The 19,528-nt window shown below is 36.1% G+C and overlaps 1 protein-coding gene across 2 annotated transcripts in view; it reads right to left on the bottom strand.

The window, feature by feature from the left end:
* The window catches only part of Mbnl3 (muscleblind like splicing regulator 3), a 60,234-nt gene that overhangs the window by 4,984 nt on the left and 35,722 nt on the right, over nucleotides 1–19,528 (bottom strand). The window contains exons 3-5 of one of the 2 annotated variants that reach the window (XM_077793773.1): nucleotides 6,094–6,285; nucleotides 4,755–4,991; nucleotides 1,038–1,188 (exon numbers count right to left, since the gene is read on the bottom strand). In XM_077793773.1, coding sequence (XP_077649899.1) covers nucleotides 1,038–1,188; nucleotides 4,755–4,991; nucleotides 6,094–6,285 — 580 coding nt within the window. The remainder of the gene's footprint in view (nucleotides 1–1,037; nucleotides 1,189–4,754; nucleotides 4,992–6,093; nucleotides 6,286–19,528) is intronic. The other variant, XM_026415166.2, reaches the window with a different exon arrangement.

Here is a 19,528-nt window from a genome sequence, read left to right as displayed (position 1 = left end):
ACTATTTATATAAATGTGTGTAACTTAAATGGTATCATGAAGAAGTCCATGGTCTGTAATGAAAGATTGGTTTTAAAACAATTAATTAACAGATTGATTTATTAATTAACTGTTTTTTCCAAGTTGTAGTATATATTCTACATGTTCTTCATGTTTTCAGAATTAACAAGGCTTTCTAAATAGAATTTTAAAGCAGATATTATTTTCTTTTAATAATAGTTTCCAAAGTTGGACATTTAGGATTCTGGGGGAAAAAAGTTTATTTTTATTTTCAGTGGTTAGTATTTTCAATTTATTCCTAAGGCACCATATGCTTACTCTTAAAGTAAAAACCACTGGAAGAAAATTATTTTCTGCATATATGATATTTATTTGAATGAAATTCTGGCTTTAAATTTTCTCCTCAATTAGGCTCAAAACTGTTATACTATTAAATATAGATGAATGTAGGAAGTAATACAAAATATGCTACAAAGTATCAGAAAGTGTAACAAACTGCTATGTTTTCATATTAACTTGTTCAGGAGTTAGAAGCTAAAACTTCTTATTTTATATATACTATACTGTGCCATACTATACTTCATGTAAATTTAAGGGTAGTTTTAAAATAACTGCCTTTGGTATATCACAATCTATGGACTACAGCGTTTTGTAATGCTGATGCTGGAATTATTTTCTATTTTATTTTATTTTGGGGGGTAGCAGCCTGCTGTCTGTGAAAGTGATACCTAAGAGTCAAGGAATTAGTTGAGATCAAACCAAGCAAATCAATCACAAGAAGCAAAAAAAAAAAAAAAAAAAAAAAAAAAAAAGTTAAGACTTTCTCCTACTTTGATTTCAAACCATTAATTTTCAGAATCATAGAAAAACAGGTTGTTTGACAAGTATTAACAGATCAAGCATAATTGCCTTGTTTTATTTCTAATCAGTCAAAATGCATGTGGATATTTCTCCCATGAAAGCCCTTTGAAAGTTGCTTTGCATCATATATATTCACAATATCACTAAACTCGAGGTGCCCAGCGCTGTGTTCTCACCTGTTGGGATAAATGCCGGCTGTGGGAGCTGCATGTTAGCCAGAGTCTGTTGGCAGTGGAAAACATTTGGATTAAAGACCGGGGTGGCACCGTTGGGCTTTTCAATGGCCGTTCTCTTTGGTATCAGTTGAAGTGCACCAGGCTGCAGGGCCTGTGGGGGAGGGATGGGTTAATCACAAGTAACAGAGTGAGTAAAAAATATAGTCAAATCAAACAAGCAGTAGTTATATAATGAATGGCTGGGAATTCTCTGCAAAGGTATCCATTGAGCAAGACATTCAATAAGCAGCAGCTGCACAGCAAGGTAACCAACTGCAGAGATGAAGTAGTTCACTGAATAAGCAGTTAGGCCAAAACACAAGATAAAAATACCAGGGAAAAAATAAAAGCTTTTCAACATCCCTAATTGAGATGTCATTTGAACAGGATGCAACAGAAAACTATTACAGCAAATACATTTACAATTAGCATCATAGAAATGCTCATCTATTAATCTGTAAAAATGAGATTAGCAGAAGCAACAGGTATGGCAGCAAAGAAAATCCTGCCAGTTAAAATTCCAATATGGATCTAGGAGATACGAGGCATACAGATGATAAAACAGATGCTGTTAGATTGGAGTCTGATACCGAGACCTACAAAACAAAATCTAATTAATACAAAGACCTCAGGTTCAAATCCCAGAAGTGTATGTTTCCTAACTCACATGTAAGGAAAAAGAAAGTCAATCATTCCTCCCCTGCCACCTACCACACCTGGGTATGATATACAGTTAAGCAAAATATATGCAGGTCTGTTTTTTAGAGGATCACTGTGCATTTTATTATGCACCATTTGCTTTGTAAAATCCTGTAAGGATTAATTCTAAAACCTATCAGCCTTTTAAACCCTTCTTTCATGTCTACATTTCTTTCAAAATCCCACTGTGCTTATAGTACTCAGACCTGCTCCAGATCCATTGAAGAAGTTTAACATTATATTTTTTTCCCTCAGCAAATTGCACATTACTTTAAAAACATGCCCCAGCAACAACCATTAGGTATGCTCCAAATTCTTATTGAGATACTGACACCTGTGCAGAGTCACTAGCTTTGCAAAAAGGGTTATGCCATGACCTTATTATTCCTGTGGCTATCAAGGGCCTAAAGCTATTTCTTTTTTTTTGGGGGGGGGACTCTGCTATCAGTGCACAGAGTGTGACAGGTCTGCCTTTTTCTTAGTTTATTTCCATCTCCTAAAAAAGTGAGATGGAAATAAACCAAGTAGCTTTAGATTTCCAAACTGATCTGAGAGAAAGACGTGGCAAAAGTCATGATTAAAATCATAAACTTTAAAGCATAATTGATCATTTTGAAGGCCTTTTATCACCTTTGAGGGAAAATGGATTACCTGAAGACTTCAATAGAGTAGGACAGGTTATTTAAAAGATTTCCCCTTGGTTTAGTATGGTGGGGGTGTCCCTTTCTTTAGAAAGTTAGGAGCATGTATGATCATCAGAATCAAACTTGTGTTGCCCAGTAAACTACAGATTGAGGAAAGGCCTAGATGGACATTTGATTCATGGTTCCTGGCAAGGAAGTACTGTTGATTTATTGCTGGGGTCTATCTTGACAGGTTAGCACCCAGTTCTGATTGGCTGGTACTTATACTGCCATTAAGTATTTCTCAATAATCAACACTGGCTAAGGCCTCAATGCCCTCATCACAATCTTGCCAACTTACCAAAGTTGTAGTTAAGTGTGGATGAAATAATTATCAACCCTCCAAGTCTTTATTATACCTTTATTTTATTTATGTATTTTTATGTGGTGCTAAGGATTGAACCCAGTACCTCACACATGCTAGGCAAGAGCTCTACCACTGAGCCACAGCCCCAGTCCATCCAAGTTTTTTTTTTTTTTAATGTATGCAAATTGCTCTCAACAAAGTCAACCTGAGCTATAAGTCTGCAAAAGGTAAAAACTCCCCTTTTATAAAACATTTCTACTTTGAATCCTTAAAATTATAAAAAGATTAAACATCTTCATAAAGCTCTCTTTTTATTTGGTCTTACCTTAAAGAAATTCTTATGGGCTAAATTGATTTTACAACTAAGATCCTGCTGTGATCTGTTACTCAGGAAGGAATTTTATATTGACATTCACAAGTACCGGTTGAGGGCATACTACATAATACTTAGCTCTCCAGATGGAAATTTGATGCTCATATGTAACCTGCATTCTATAAACATACTCAGATCATCAGAAATGGGCAGAAACATGAAGGTCTCATGTCCAAGCATGGGGAGAGATGCATAACGGAGCAAGCAAACCATTTTTTTTTTTTGTTCATCCTGTTTGTGCATTCTTGCTCCTTTAATAGCCTCACATCTTTCCTAACTCTATGTAACTCTAACATAATAAAAAACTGAAGGACTGCTGGGCATGGTAGCACACACCTGTAATCTCCGTGGCTCAGGATGCTGAGACAGGAGGTTCACGAGTTCAGAGCCAGCCTCAGCAAATTAGAGGCTAAAGCAATTCAGTGAGACTCTGTCTCTAAATAAAATATAACAAAGGGCTGGGGATATTGCTTAGTGATAAAGCATATGAGGGTTCAATCCCTGGTATGAAAAAACAAAACAAAAGCAAAAACCAAAAAACCTGAAGGATTTATGGTCCCAGCTACTTTGGAGGTTAAGGCAGGAGAATCACTTGAGCCCAGGAGTTAGGGGCCAGCCTGGGCATCATGCCAGATCCTATCTCTTAAAAAAATAAAGGCTTATATTCTGCATTCCTTGCTATTTTCCTAGCTTAAAAGTCCCTCATTCAGAAGCATTTAAGACAAAAATATTTGATGAAGATTTTTTAAACATTCCTTAACAGATGATGTTATCCAGATCAAAAAAAAAAAAAAAAGAAAGAAAAAAGCAAGTATGTTCTACTTTGGTGCTCAGATCCTTCATGAAGTAATGTGTTCAGTTCTGAAAACAGATGAGTATTGAGATCTTGGGCTGTTATACCCTATTACATGAGGAAAGTTCCAGTTGTCCAAAGAAATAAACAGCAAATGGCACATTTAATTGACAGTTGAGACATACTTGAGGAACCTTTCAGTGTTATTATGTAGAACTATATTTTCCCCAAAACTGACTTACTAGGGCAATACAAAAGCCAGGCCTCTCTTAGTCCTGAGGAAATCTCCCCATAGCCTTAGCAGGCTTCTGTCTTTTGTCTTCTCCTTTGCCTACACCAGGCCTCCAGAAAGGAAAGGTAACCTTAACCTTTAGGAAATTAGAACCTACTTAATATCCCATCTTTCAAGTACTCTGTTCTGAAAAGCATTAAGGATGTGAGTGGCAAAGTGCCCTCAAAAGTGGTTCACAGAGCAGAAGCAACTTTCCGCCTTTCTGGGATATTAAGGGTAGTTAGACTATAAAAAGCACTCAAAAACAATTTACTGCTTAAATTATAGAGTTCGCCCTTTCTCTGAAAATGGGAGAAAGAGCCACAGTAGGTTAAAATCATTAGTAAAGCTTTTAAATAATTACCTTTAGAAAATCTTAGTAAATAAAGTAGAATAAATAGGTTCCTTTTTTATCTAGCTTATAACCTTGACTGTTCATATTAAGATACACTCATGACTATCCAACATTATGGTTATAGAATATTTGACAAATTGATTTGATAAATCATTTACCCCAAAATGGAGAGGCTGCAACTGCTGGTCTGCTCTTACCATCGCCGTGGCAGCCGAGTGGTTCATCTGGTGATGAGCTGCCTTGAGTTTGGCTTGCAAGTGTGCGGGAGGATGAAAGTACTTGCATTTCTCCCGGGAGCATCGACCTTTGATGTAATCCATGCAGATTGTCACAGTATTATCGCTCACTTCAATCATGGAAACATCTGTAGGGTGAGCATAGCGGCAATCGTTCTCCCCCCGGGTACAATTTCCACGCTGAAATTCACGGCAAACCTTAAAGAAGAAAACACAAAAACACAGACACAGACACACACACACAAATCAGTATGATGACTGGAAGGTGGTTGGCTTTTATTTGCTTTGCCAATGCATGCAAGGATAATTATATACATTTTGTCATTTACTTAAGGAAAATCTGAAAAGATGAAGGCTAATCAAAAGCCGTATTCACTATAGGACGGAAACACAGACAATGCATTTCTAGAAAAAATTCTATCCTCCACAAAGGAAAGTTTTTCTGTTTTCCTTACACTGACCTAAACTTGTATCTGAAAGTATTATGGAAAACCGATTTTAATCCTCCAGTTAATACACAGCCTCAAGTGTAATTAGTTTTTTTAAGATTCAAGATGAGTCTTTATCACACAGCAACACACTGGTAGTTTTCCAAGGCCAACTTGTGAACCATGATTGAGTTACATGTACAATCAGATTCCATTGCAGTACATCATCAGGCATTTAAGGGGCTGTCAATGGAGCTAACTTTCTACAAAATCAACTAATCATTTATTTCAATTTACAAAAAAACCCCAACAATTAAGGAAAAATGGAAGGACTTCAGTAAACCAAAAGCTGTTGAAAACTACTTTTTGATTCTTTAGGTATTATGCGGTATTAATGATATAGTACACAATTCTTAAGACAGAAAAAAGGTTTAAACACTATGAGACTCATGTACATTCTGCATTCATATGACTTTACATTTTACAATCATAGAGTTAGATTAAATTTGTTTTTCCAGTTTACTATTCTAGTAAGTAGAGGATCATTAACAAATACAGTAATTCCATTCTGTAAAGCTGGAGCCTGAGTATAAGGAGCATTCTCACCCAGACTTCCTATGCCATAGCATAGTCTAGGCTAGGTACACTTAAAACTTTGTTTGACCAACTGTATCACTGAATCAATGCACTTAATAATAAGGTATAAGCGTAGCAATAAAATGTTTAACATTTTTCTGAGATTATATACCATAGGCTAAAAACCTTTGGGTGTACTTATTTAAAATATTTAACACATTGGGTTCTGAAAATGTTACTTTATACATAAGATTAATATCCACCTTACAGGTATTTATATATTTCTTCACAAATACCTCCAGTTTATCTGAACGCATCAGTTTTGGACCAGCAACTCCTGGCAACGCGAGAGGTGGATTCCCAGAAATCAGAACAGGCGTATTTGGTAAAAGTTCTGCAGGAACTAGGCCCATCCCAGGATGAGGTACATAAGGATTGAAAGCCATGGCAGGATTAGCCGCAAGGGACGGATTCACAGGAAAAGAAGCCTGTATGTTTAAAAGAGGGGATAGAAGTGTTAGAAGTAAACAGATTCTTCCTGTTATCGCACAGTATGATATTCTTGCAGAAATATCAGAATTTCCTAAGCCATATCAATGTTTACCATTGTCTATTCTGATTGGCTTATTTTTAATCTCCTGGTAATGCCTATATGGGAGTTTCTTTTAAAGCAACAAATCTCTTCAAGCAACAAATTTATTGATAAGCTGATCAAGCAAACTTCATGATTTTAAGCCATGAATAAACTAACTTAAATCTCATTGTTCCAAATGTATTTTTTAAAATATTTTTTTAGTTGTAGATGGACACAATATCTTTATTTTATTTATTTATTTTTATGTGGTACTGAGGATCTAACCCAGTGCCGCATGTGTGCAAGGCAAGTGCTCTACCACTGAGCTACAACCCCAGCCCATTCCAAATGTATTTTTTCCAGTACTTTTGTTTTTACTTAAAAACCACATCACCAGTGACAGCACATATACAGACAATCTCCCTTATCTCCTCACACAGGCTTGTACTCTGCAGGTGGACTTTGAGTACTCCTGAAACCCCCCTTCTTTCCACCCTTCTCCCTCTTACCCATCAGTACTACTTGGCTCTAAGGCTGCCCTTCATACCATAGGTTCCACCTGTATTACCAAACACTGACCTTGATTCTTTTCTTAGTCTACTGACTTGGAAGATAGCAAAGAATTGATGAAGAAAAGAGCAGGTTAGAAAAGTGAATACTTGGCTGGCTGCATGCCTGTGATCCCAGTGATTCAGGAGGTTGAGGGAAGAGTATCACAAGATTAAGGCCTAAGAAATTTAGTGAGACCCTGTCTCAAATTAAAAACAAAAACAAAATAAATAAAAGTGCTGAGGATATGGCTCAGTGGTTAAGCACCCCTCTGTTTAATCCCAGGTGGTAGTAGTAGTACTAGTAGTAATAGTAGTAGTAGTAGTAGTAATAATAATGGGCTAGGGTTATAACTCAGTAGTAAAGCACCCCGGGCATCAATTCCCAGTACCAACTTTTTTTAAAAGTAAGTACTTTAACCATTTTTTCTATCTACCTAAAATGAGATTGATATGGTCATTATATATATTTTTTTATTCTTTAACTAGAGGTCCTACTTCACAAATGAATCTTGACTTGCCCAGCCTTGTGTTTATCTAGGGGGGCCAGATAATATAGTTCAAAAGGAGGCCCTAATATACTATAAGGATCCTTGTTAGACAAGAAGAGATAAGATAACTGGGTGGATACAAACTAGAGCACAACTTATAAAGAAAAGTCTTAGAAATGCAAAGGCTATTACTGATTTTTTTTTATTTTTAAAAGTCCTGGATTCAAAGAGCTTGATATGTGTATTGCCTTTATTATCTGTAACCACATAATTTATCACTTTACTGTGCTATTTTCCAGTTCATTTCACACACGAACTTCTTTACTTATCAATGTAGTCATAATTTCTTTGATATTTCTCTTGTCTCCTCTAAAGTACTTAATGCATAGTGAATGACTGACAGATATAATCAATGATGAGTTTTAAAAATATTTGAACTGTATTGAGTGAATAATACATCTGATGAGATGTAGTGTATTTCTAGTAGTGACTCAGTAAGGTAGTTATTGTGTAATTGCTGCTGCTCATTGTGTATTGCTTTTTTTTTTTTTTTGGCAGTGCTGAGAATAGAACCCAGGGTCCCTCACATGCTAGGTAAGCACTTTTCCATTGAACTACATCCCCAGCCCTTCATTATGTATTACTAATCACATGTGTTCTTTCTTGCTTTCTTTTTCTTTCACTAAAAAAAAAAAAAAAAAAAAAAAAAGAAGCTGATATATTGCCGAGCTGTGCCTAGACTTGCTAAGTCACACTAATTGGAACATCTCTAAATACAGGAGACTAGGAAGCCATAGACCCTGGATGGGGCAACCTAGATTCCCTGCCCCAACCTCTGTGCTGACTTGTAATTTTCACCAGCACAGACTCTCCAAGAAGCTCCTGTTACAAGCCACATTCAATTTACATGTAAGCACGCCTCCATTAGCACTCTGCCTTGGTTGAATTTATCAAATTAACTGTTTGATATGTTATGAAGGACAGAAAGAATTTGGCCTCAAAGAACTGGCAAGACTCACTGGGGTGAGTGAAGAAGGCATGGTGGCTGACAGCTTAAGAGGAAAAGGGTGACACCAGGTGCCAGAAAAGTTGGTGAAGTAGTCAGGGGAGAGGGTTTAAGGTTTGAGGACAAACATCTTAGGGCTGACCCAGCCGAACTAAGTCCAGGTGATGTAAAAGTCTGTAGCCTCATCAAATGAGATGTGAAACTCTAGGAATTAGCTGATATGACATTATTTTATTTCATGAGAAGGAAATCCTTTGGAAACAGCCACCCAAGCATGCTTCAGCAACAAGGCAAACTTCACTAAATGATTCATGGTTATATCAAAATCAGCAAGGATCTCAAGATAAAAACACTATATTTGTTTTAATTTTTTTCTGGGACTTTTGTGGTAAGTTTCTCACGGAAGTCACCATTCCATTTTCCTGGATAATTTTTGCTTTTGCCTTTTGCAAAACTAGAAAAAGACCATTATTATATCTATTAACCATTGGACTAAAACTGTTGAAAGATTGGGAGGTGGATGAATTTCCCAGATTAAAAAAAAAACACTAATCATTAACAATATTAATTTAATTAATGATCATTTAATATTCAAGTCTAATGTACATATGAGCAATGCCTTCTTTTTATGGTAGCTCTGAACTTCTGTTATTTTTTCCTTTCCTTTTGGGGGTGACTCACCAGGGAAATTTTCCTGGTTAACTTCTATTATCTTTGGAATAATTTTAACGTACTTAAGTCTGTTACATGCTTCAAGCATATGGGAAAAAAAGCTTTAAATAATGTCTATAAACAAAGTGTAAGAGGGCTGCTGAAAACTCTTAGATCTTTAAAAGATTTCACCATGAACTATACTATGCTGTCTTTAGATTTTAAAATTAGTATCAAAGCTTTTATGACCATTTCCTCCTTGGGTATAAATTTCTTTCTATAACACTGTTTATTGAGAAGAAGCAAGTTTGTCCACTCACAGCCCTGGGGCAGAGGCAGGAACTCCCAGCTGCTTATTTATTTTCCAATAGACATTTCTGTTTTCTCACAGCCACCTCTGCCCCAGGGCAACTACTCCATTTCATGAATTTGAACATTCAAGGGCTTAACTTTGACTAACAGCCTGCAAACTCACATACTCAGCTTTAGTAAGCAACTTAATCCTGCTTCTATCTATATCATAGCCCTTGATGTCAGTTGAGCAAAGTGAATCTATCTGTGGGTTAATCCTATTTCAAAGAAAAAAGGTTGGGTTTTTTTTTTTTTTTGGCTGGGGATTGAACCCAGGGCCTTGTGCATGCTGAGCACATGCTCTACCACAGTTCTACTCCCTCAGTCCTAAGAAAAAAGGCTCTTAATACATTGAATTTTATTTCTCTTTGAAGCCTAAACTAATCTGGAAGTTTAAATGTATTTCAGATATTCAAATCTGAACCTAAGTTATTCACTAAATACTTGAAAATGTGAAAAGGTTTTTTTTTTCTTTTCCCAGAACCAGAGGTTTTTCATCTTTCTGAGTCTTGTAAAACAACAATAATGCCAGAGATAACAGACTTTATGAATAAGATTACATGAAAAGTATTTACCCTCAGTATCTGTTGCATATCACCTCCTATGATAGGAATCCCTGTGAATTCCTGGTGCCTACCACTGTACCTAGGAACTATGAGGCACTTAGGAAATGCCTCCTAAAAATTAATGAAATGTCTTCAGTACAGTGGCTTCTAATCCTTTTCTAGTCTTGGACTTCTCTAAGAGTCAGATTAAAGCTGCAGACCCTATCCACAGAAAAACTCATGTGTGTACAAAATACTTCACATGACCTTAGGAAGTTCAAGGCCCCCAAGATACTCACCCCTGGTGCATAGTTATGGATTACTTACTGATTAAGAAGCTAAATGCTGGGGCTGGGGTTGTGGCTCAGTGGTAGTGGGCTTTCCTAACGTGTGTGAGGCACTGGGTTTGATCTTCAGCACTCCATAAAAATAAATAAATAAATAAAATAAAGGTATTATGTCCATCTACAACTAAAAAAATTTCAGAAGAAGAAGAAGAAGAAGAAGAAGAAGAAGAAGAAGAAGAAGAACAACAACAACAACAACAACAACCAGCAGCAGCAGCAGCAGCAGCAGCAGCAGCTAAATGCTCTAGAGTAAGGATCCACAAGCTAGGACCCCTGGGCCAAATATAGTCTGCCCTTGTTTTTGTATGGCCAGTAACCTGTTTTTCTATAGTTTTAAATGGTTGAAAAAATTAAAATAATAATAATATTTAGTAGCACATGAAAATTATATGAAATTCTTATTTTAGTGCCTATCCACAGATGAAGCTGTACTCATCAGTTAGACCTGTGTAATAAAAAATATTTGTTCTCTCTCATTTCGTATAGGTACCTATTCAATATCTTCTTTCCCCATAAAGAATATTTACTATATAGCCATTTATAGAAAAGCTCACTGTATTTGGTTCTAGAGGATTCCAAAATATAAAATACTACAACTTCTGGAGTAAAGCATCAATTATACATAAATCCACTGATGCAAAAATTTAATATCTTTGGCAAGATTCCACAAGTTGAAGAAGTTTGGCTTTATAAGCTGCTATTAAGGTATTCATGAGCATGTTCTTTTAAGCAGTCACTAAATAAGGTTTTCAACTGTATAGATCTATATAGATCACTCCTCAGTGATTGACAATGGGAAAAAAGTACTTGGAATCCTATAAAGGTAAAACTTTAGGAGCCACTGCATATTTGCCTTAAAGTGTTCTGTAGCTCCCTTGAATTATAAAACAATTCAGAGAAATATTAAGCTTCTTTATCCATTTATGTGTTGATGGACACCATGATTAATTCCATATCTTGGCTATTGTGAATACTGCTGCAGTCAACATGGAAGTGCAGGTATCTCCTTGATATAATAATCTGAGAAACTATGGTCTGCAACAATTTATGATATTTGTCAAAGTAACTAGAAGAGTCTGAAGATTCTCAATGAAAGAAATGATAAACGTTAGATAAGGAAATGCTAATTTACACTGATTTCATCATTATAATTCTAGGCATAAATTGCATTATTGTACTGTATCCCATAAATATGTACAAATATCATGTGTCAATTAAAAATTTTAAAAATAAACAAATTTTAAAAACTATGCCTCCAAAAAACATGTCTAGTTAACACCCATATTAGGGACACTAACTTATAACTTAAAACATTAATATTCAAGCTAGTATAAAGATATAAAAATTCTGGGGGCTGGGGTTGTGGCTCAGCGTAGAGTGCTTGCCTAGCACGTGCAAGGTCCTGGGTTCGATCATCAGCACCACATAAAAATAAATAAAAATAAAGATATTGTGTCCAACTAAAAAATAAATATTTTTTAAAAGATATGAAAATTCTGCATTTATGATGAATTGATCTTTGTGTCTTCCTAACAGAATATATCTATTTTTAGTTTCCTCAATAATATCTGAGATCAGAAACAATTACTGATGGATGAATGGAAAATACTTTAAGTCCCTTAAATGGCATCCTAGACTGAAGTCCATGGAATAATTGGGCCTTCCTTCTCTGAGCTCCTATCTAGAGGTGGATGACCAAACATTTTCTTTTATGGAAGGATAAACATTTGGTAACAATTTCTTGACTTGATTTTAATACCAGAAAAATAGCACTCTTAAATTTTACTAGCACTCATAATACCTTTGTTTTACTGTTCATTCACAAGCATTTATATATTATAAAAGGGAGCAAGACTCTTTAAACATCATTGGGTTTACTTTTATCCTTTGATAATTTTAAAGCATATTGAAATGCATAACTTTAATTTCTATCAAAGTTTTCCAACTTTTCACATGGAGCACAACTGAGTAATCTTTTTTTTTCCCCACAGTTTTTACTTGGTAATTTCCATATTCTTTGAGTGATGGTCTATGAGGACTGAAGTATCCCAAAGGCTGGCTGCAAGAGTCCCGCATAACCTCCAGGTTAGTTAACTGATCCCTCAATAATTGAGAGTTAGCTTTATAAACTGATGCAAACTGAGAGTGGTGTTTATGTACCAATCATACTTGCTAATGAATAATAAGTCATTGTGGTCCTAGAGTATAAGAAAAAAGTTCAAGGGTCTAAAGTAAATAATTGTCCTCACTTAGAACTAGCTCTTCTGACTTTAATAATCACAGATGTCTTCAAGTAAGAGGAAGCATTAAATGTAGGCAAACAGATGAAATATAAATATATTACTGTGGGTATAAGAGGTGAGAAGAACAGCATAAAAAAGAGTACAAACCATGGTTCTGATCTACCCTTATTTGGTGGAAGGAAAAGCTACAATAGAATACTTGGGATTATAATTGAGTACCTAAAAACAGATCAGCATAGGAAGAGGGCAAATGACTTCTTCCTCAGGAGGAAGTTATGAGACCTTATAAGCAAAGCAAATTTGACTGTTTTGAGGAGAAAACCAGACCTGATCTAAAAATGATTTGTTAATGACCACCATGTAGGAAAGGAAAACTACTTTAAAAATCAAATTTGTGGCATGGATTGTGGTAATTTCACAAGTGTATGCTTGTCTCTAAGCTCATCAGATTGTACATAATAAATATGTACAGCTTTTTTGATGTATCACTCATACCTTGATAGCATTTTTAACCAAATTGTAGGCTAGTGGTAGGGTGCACCCCTCACATGCATAAAGCCCCTGGGTTCCATCTCTAGCACCAAAAATAATAAAATATTAGCTTGTTAACAAAGACTGTGAAACAAAATGTGGATTTTGTGGGGGCAAATGGGAAGAACTTACTATAGTAAGGAACACACAGGAAACCTGGACATTATTTATAAACATATCAATGCAAGTCCAGGATAAATAGGAGGAATAAGTTAAAATTATCAGGGTTGGACCAACACCATCATCATCAAAACAACAAAAACTACCACAAAATTATACATGGCTATTTGAAAGATAGGTCTATTATGGAATAAAGAAAAGCCCATAGCTCTAAGAATATGGAACAACAGGTACAAATAAGAAATTAAGAGGTCCACAAAAATACTAATTCAATACCTCATTACTATTAGATCATAAATTTGTAGATGGTACAGCCTATTTTGTGTTCATTATTTTTTTCCACCTCCTATCCATTTAATGTCTGGTATAGAGTGTATGCTCAATAAATATACACTGAATTGAATGAAAAGTGATTCCTAATATATTGTAACTATATTGAGATTAATTTGGGGGTAACAAAATGAAGTCCAATTTGAACATCACAGTGCATAACAAGAAAAACAGAAACAAAATAAAACAAAAGTACTTTCAAAAGCAGTGTCAAAGTGATGGAATGTACATTAGCTTCTCTCTCTTTCCTGAGGTATACTTCAGGCAGATGGCCACTCCTAAATAATTTTTTTTTAAAGATGGGAAATGTTAGATCAAACAGTATGAAAAGTATGAGGTATTTTATAATACATTCACACATACATATATGTATATGTTATGCAGTGACATGTATATATTTGTGTATTATGTGTATATATTTATGCACATTTATACATTATGCAATAATCAAATCAGGCTAGTTAATATATCCATCATCTCAAACATCATTTATTTGTGGGAAGAATTCTAGTAGCTATTCTGAAATATACATTACATTATTGTTAACTATGGAAGGGATAACTGTAAAATTATAGATATTGAAGTCATGACCCATTATTCCTACTTTAACACTGATGAAACTGTCCTGCTGAATGATTAAATTAAAAACTTGGAGACTAAAGTCAAGGAAGTAAAAGGGCCAAGGAAAAAATAGCCAATAATTTGGCTCTTGCCCTCTATGGTTAGCCAGGACCCAGAAAACAATGGGACCTACAACTCTGGTGAGTCACCCAATGTGCCAATCAGAGGAACCAAGAGGACCCTAGAGAACAGGAAGCCAACCAGTGCACATTCTGCAAAAAGGAGGGCCATTGGAGATGGAAATGTCCCTGATGCTTCTAAAAGAAGCCACATATGGTCAGCAACACCTTCACCCATCCAAGCAGATGGCACCACTTGTAGAGGAAAGCTAAAGGAGCCAGAGGCTTTGCACACATCCCCAAGAGTGATCTCTGAGGAATCTCAGGTGACTCTTAACAGTAGATACTAACAATGTCAGTTTTGTTCAATTTAGTCTTAAACACCCAGCAGGAGAGTATAGCCTATGCACAGTCCTACACGGACATTAAAAAGGAAAAAACAATAGTTTTCTTTAAATGTAACAAGATGTACACTTATGTCAGCCCTAACAAAGGTAAGTAAAGCTGGAGGCTATAAAAGTAAGGGTTCTTGTGTGGAAATGCTTAATAATAAAGATCACAAAGAACTCTAGTGTTGCAAATTTGTCCTGAGTCAATTTGAGCCTGATCTCACAGACCTATGAATCTTCCTAACCTCCTATATTGATAAACTTGATCTGTTTTTCACTGGTATGATTATGAGTTACTTTCCTCATTGTTTTTAGAGCCTGACTGAAATACTAATTGCTTTGTGCTAATTGTTTACAAAAAAAGTAATTCTTTGTTATTTTGTTTATTGTTGGCTTAGCATGATCCCTGCCCTACGTGTGCTTTGTCCAGTCACCTTCCATCTGCCACTGTGGACCTCTGGACTGCTCTGATGCTGAATGCCTATCTGCACCCCACCTGATAGAGAACAAGGACTTCAGGTCGCTTCCCCCAAATTTGCCCTCTCAGCAGGAAGCAGGTTGGAGATGTTATCACCCTTTTTACCAAAAAAAAAACGGAATGTAGAAATTTACAGTGGGGAAATATACAAGTGTCCACTTTATGCCTTAAATATAACACTTGCTGCTCTGCCACTGTGACTTATTTTTAAAAGAATCTGTTTGTTTCTCTTCCTCTCTCCCTGCTCCTCCCTAACCTCTTCCCCTCCCCAATCTCAGTAGAAACAGGATTACCTTTCTTCTCCATCCCAGGCAGAGTTATCTGTCCTTGAACACACACCCACCACAGGAACCAAGTAATTCTGACTTTGGGGATGGCACCAGAAGATCTCAGAAATGACTATCTCCCAAATTAACAAGTGTGTCACAACTCCAACAGAGAACACATAGAATGCGGCCTTTGAATCACCTCTTTAAAAGCCCACTGCTCTCCTTGATGAGCAGAATCACAACCTCTGGGACAGGAGTCCCCTGTACTTCTCCTTTGCTAGCAAAGCAATAAACCTTCTTTTTCTTTTTTCTCAAAAGCAAATTAATATTGAATAGATACTTAAAGCCTATAAAAGCAATTTAAGAATATTAGAGGAACTACTTTTAAGATTATCAAATGGTGGGGCAACCACAGGTTTTTACATGAGGTCTCCTGGTGGCCCTCTCAGTGACAACTGCTAAACCATGTGCACTTATGCAAGAGGATTGTTTTGATAAGGGAAAAAAATTATTCCTTATAGATTAGATTATCAAGCATTGGCTTTATTTGTTTATGTTTTTTTTATCCTCCTTCAGGGAGAAAGATTTTCATAGAGCCCTTCAAATTCCCAGCCTTCATCTCACTTGTGATCACCAGTAAGCAATTTTGAGATAGCTGGCTTGTAGCTTAGACTTTGACCATGAACAGTAAACCTAACAGGCCCACATGGTCTCATTAGTACCAAGCTCTAACAGACTGAGCTAACCAGTCCCAGAGGAAGAGAACACAAAATGGGCCAAGAGGAGATTACATTTAATTTATCCTATGGGGATACATAAGGGAGGATAAAGGGACAATGTTGAGATTTGTTACCACTGAAGGAACTGAGCACTGTAAAAGATATCATGTACAAGTACCCTCTGTTTGGTTGCGAAAATGTAGCATTTTCACTTAACTTTTGAAACAAACAGATTTCATACTTCCTATTAACAGAGTTGGGGCAAGGCAGCACACCTACTGCTAGTGGTTTTATTTTATTATAAAAGGGGCCTTAAGCTGTGTGACATACACAGTCACAGGAAAGGAACTGAGTCATGAATAAATACTTTGGATCAGTAATTGCAATTAGGAGTCAATCTGGGATCTGTGGGGTCTAAAGCTCAGACCACTGGCTGGAAGAAGAGAGCTCTTAGGACTTAGAACACACAAATACCTTTTGCAAATTTTATGACCATCTTTAAAAGATGTACTCTGGGGGCTTGGGTTGTGACTCAGTGGAAGAGCGCTTTGTGGTGAGCCGTTTCTGTGAACTGTGGCCGCCATTACAAGATGGCGCTGGTTTCCCCTGTAGTCGGTGACAAACAACTCCTTATCAGAATGAGTTGGCACGCTGTGACTTGGCACCCTATGAGAAAAGTCCACGTGGCAGTTGTGCATTGGGGCTTTATCTGCTTTATTAAGGCTGGGGCACACGGGAGTAGGAGTAGTGGCAGTAGGAGTAGCAGTAGAAGTAGTAGTAGGAGTAGCAGTAGAAGCTAAAAGACATGTCAAAACAAAGGCCTGAATAAACTGCTGAAAGAAGAAAAAGTATCAAGGACCTGAATAAACTGCTGAAAGAAGATTCCTGAGTTGCGTCTTCCTTGCAGGCAAGGGGTCGCGACAGCGCTTGCCTAGCATGAGTGAACACTGGGTTCAATCCTCAGCAACACATTAAAAAAATAAAGAAATTGTGTCCATTTACAACTAAAAAATATTAAAATTTTAAAAAGACATTATTCTTGGAAGGAGACCAAGCAAATGTGGGCCCTGAACCTTCACTCGCCCAAGGTAACTTCACCTCTGGAACAATATGTGTTGAACAATTAAAAACATGAGCTTCAGCTGCTGTATCTAAAAGTAAAATCTTTTAGAAAATGTAATAATATCCATATGAAATTTGGGGTTCATAACATAGTAGCACTCCAAGCACTCCTGGGATGTGATATGGTGAACCTCAGTCAATGTGGAAATTCACATGATAATGATAATCCTCATTATATTAAGAGCACATTAACCTTATTTCTAATTACATCACTTTACAAAACAATGTGACTACATTGAGGTGAAAAACTAAATAGCTTAATTTATTATTCTGTGAATAGGTAAACTGAAAAGCCTGCTGTAAACCCTTCATTAAAATGTACTGTCATTTCTGTACTGGTGAGGAGACTAGCAATCTGGAATATGGATGTGTGGATTCAGTTTGATATGACTACAGTCATGTCGAGTTATGACCACCATGATTGCCCCTGTGTCCAGAGGGTCAATTTTTCTTCAAGAGTTTCCTAGCAAACTATAAATAGACGAAAAAGCTTTACAAAGGCATATGGAGCTTTACAACCAGACCCTGGTGCCAGAAATATGCTTGACTCTTTGATGTTAATCTAAGATAAACCAGGTACATTCTGGCTAGGACGAAGTCATTTTTGTCCTCACCAATATGTACGCACTTCCCTGTGACCCAATTGTGGGGATCCAGCTGGTCTCAGTTGCTGCCCAGGACTACGCTTCTGTCATTACATCCAATTACACTCTGTGCAATCCTGGATTTGTCTGCATCTTTCTTTGGTCTCTTAGCACTCTGGGGCCAGTCCTCCTGTATTAGGACCAAGTTGTTCTGGAGCAATAGACATGGTTTTCTTTTCTATTAAGTCTTCAAAATGTCTGGCCCACACTTTTCATAGTAAATTTTAATACAAAATAAACCAGGACAATAACTACTCTTTATTACATAAATATATTAGTGGATAAATTGAGTTAATGTGAACTAGAAAAATTGCAACTAATAGAAATATGGCAAATGTAGAATATATCTTGGTGAGGGAAGGAGATTATCCTCTTGTTTTTGTCTCCTAAATTATTTAACTACTTACTTTCAAAAATAAAAAAATGCAAAAAAATATTTTCCAATTTTATTTCCAGCCACATAAAACTGTTCTAGTCCAAAGTTTCATTGAGTAATATGATACCTTATAGAGCTTAATTAAGTAAAGAAGAAAAACATTAAAGGCATTGGAATCTGAAAATAATATTTATTATTATGTAATTAATTAGTATTTTCCCCTCCTCCTATCTACTTGACTTCCTATTTTTTTTTTATTTTGGTTCTGAAGTGTTGCATCACTTCCATACCTTACTATATTAATGTAAACATGTGATCCTATTTCTGAGAAATATATTTGGTAGATAGAAATTTAAAATGATGTAAAAAGGGGAGCAGGGGTCCAGACAGACATCAAATGATTCAATAGAGGAAAAAGAAAAATCAAGGAATGGAACGCTTGTTTATATCCTTTATGGTCTAGATTCCATAACTTGGCCTCAGGAATGAAAGTCATGAAAATAGCAGAATCACATGACTTGGCACACCTTAATGAAACCTCAAATGTGCTGAACTACACCCTCTATATAAATCATCAGGTGAATATACTCTCCTGGGTCAAGTTCACCTATATGTCAGCATCAGCTTCCATGTGAATCACCACATTCAAAGAAAGAAACTAAAGGAATTTTCCAGATATGGAAAGATCTAGAGAGGCAAAATATCTAAATAAAAATATTCTAATAACCTTATAACATCATATCTACTTTATCTACACATGCACATATAAACATATATGTACATATATTTGTACACACAGACACATGTATCACATCCATTAGTGAGAATCCTCCCTCCCAATAACTAAAATTCCTAGTTGTGAAACTAAAATTTTCCAATTTTAGTTTTGCTTGAGAGTAATCCAGTATGTCTACTTTTCCTAACATTCTTCAACAATGCTCATGTTTGCCTTCTGATTATGAAAAGGGGGAGTTTTTAAAGTTATAATTCTTTTTTTGCTGTGAATATTACAAGCAATCTCTGAAATTGCACTAAAAAATATTTGGGAGTCACGTCCTTTGTTTCACTTTCTTAATAAAGCCAACAAAAAGCTTTCAGGGTGGATTTTTATAATAGCAAATGTCAACGCAGACCTGTTAAATACAGTGAACAAACTTGCCTGCTGCAGCAAGCATTCCACACAAATCGACTAGGTGTGGCTTTTATTCATTGTTCAGTCACACTGAACAGAATCTGCTCTCTAGTTACCATCCCATTGAGGTTGACATTCCCTTTATCTATGGGCTTATAATAAGCAAACCACATTCAATCTTGCAA

This window comes from Urocitellus parryii, chromosome X (genome assembly GCF_045843805.1).
Source record: "Urocitellus parryii isolate mUroPar1 chromosome X, mUroPar1.hap1, whole genome shotgun sequence".
Lineage (NCBI taxonomy): Eukaryota > Metazoa > Chordata > Mammalia > Rodentia > Sciuridae > Urocitellus > Urocitellus parryii.
The sequence above is the reverse complement of the archived record's forward strand: the minus strand, read 5'-3'. Positions and strand labels throughout refer to the sequence as shown.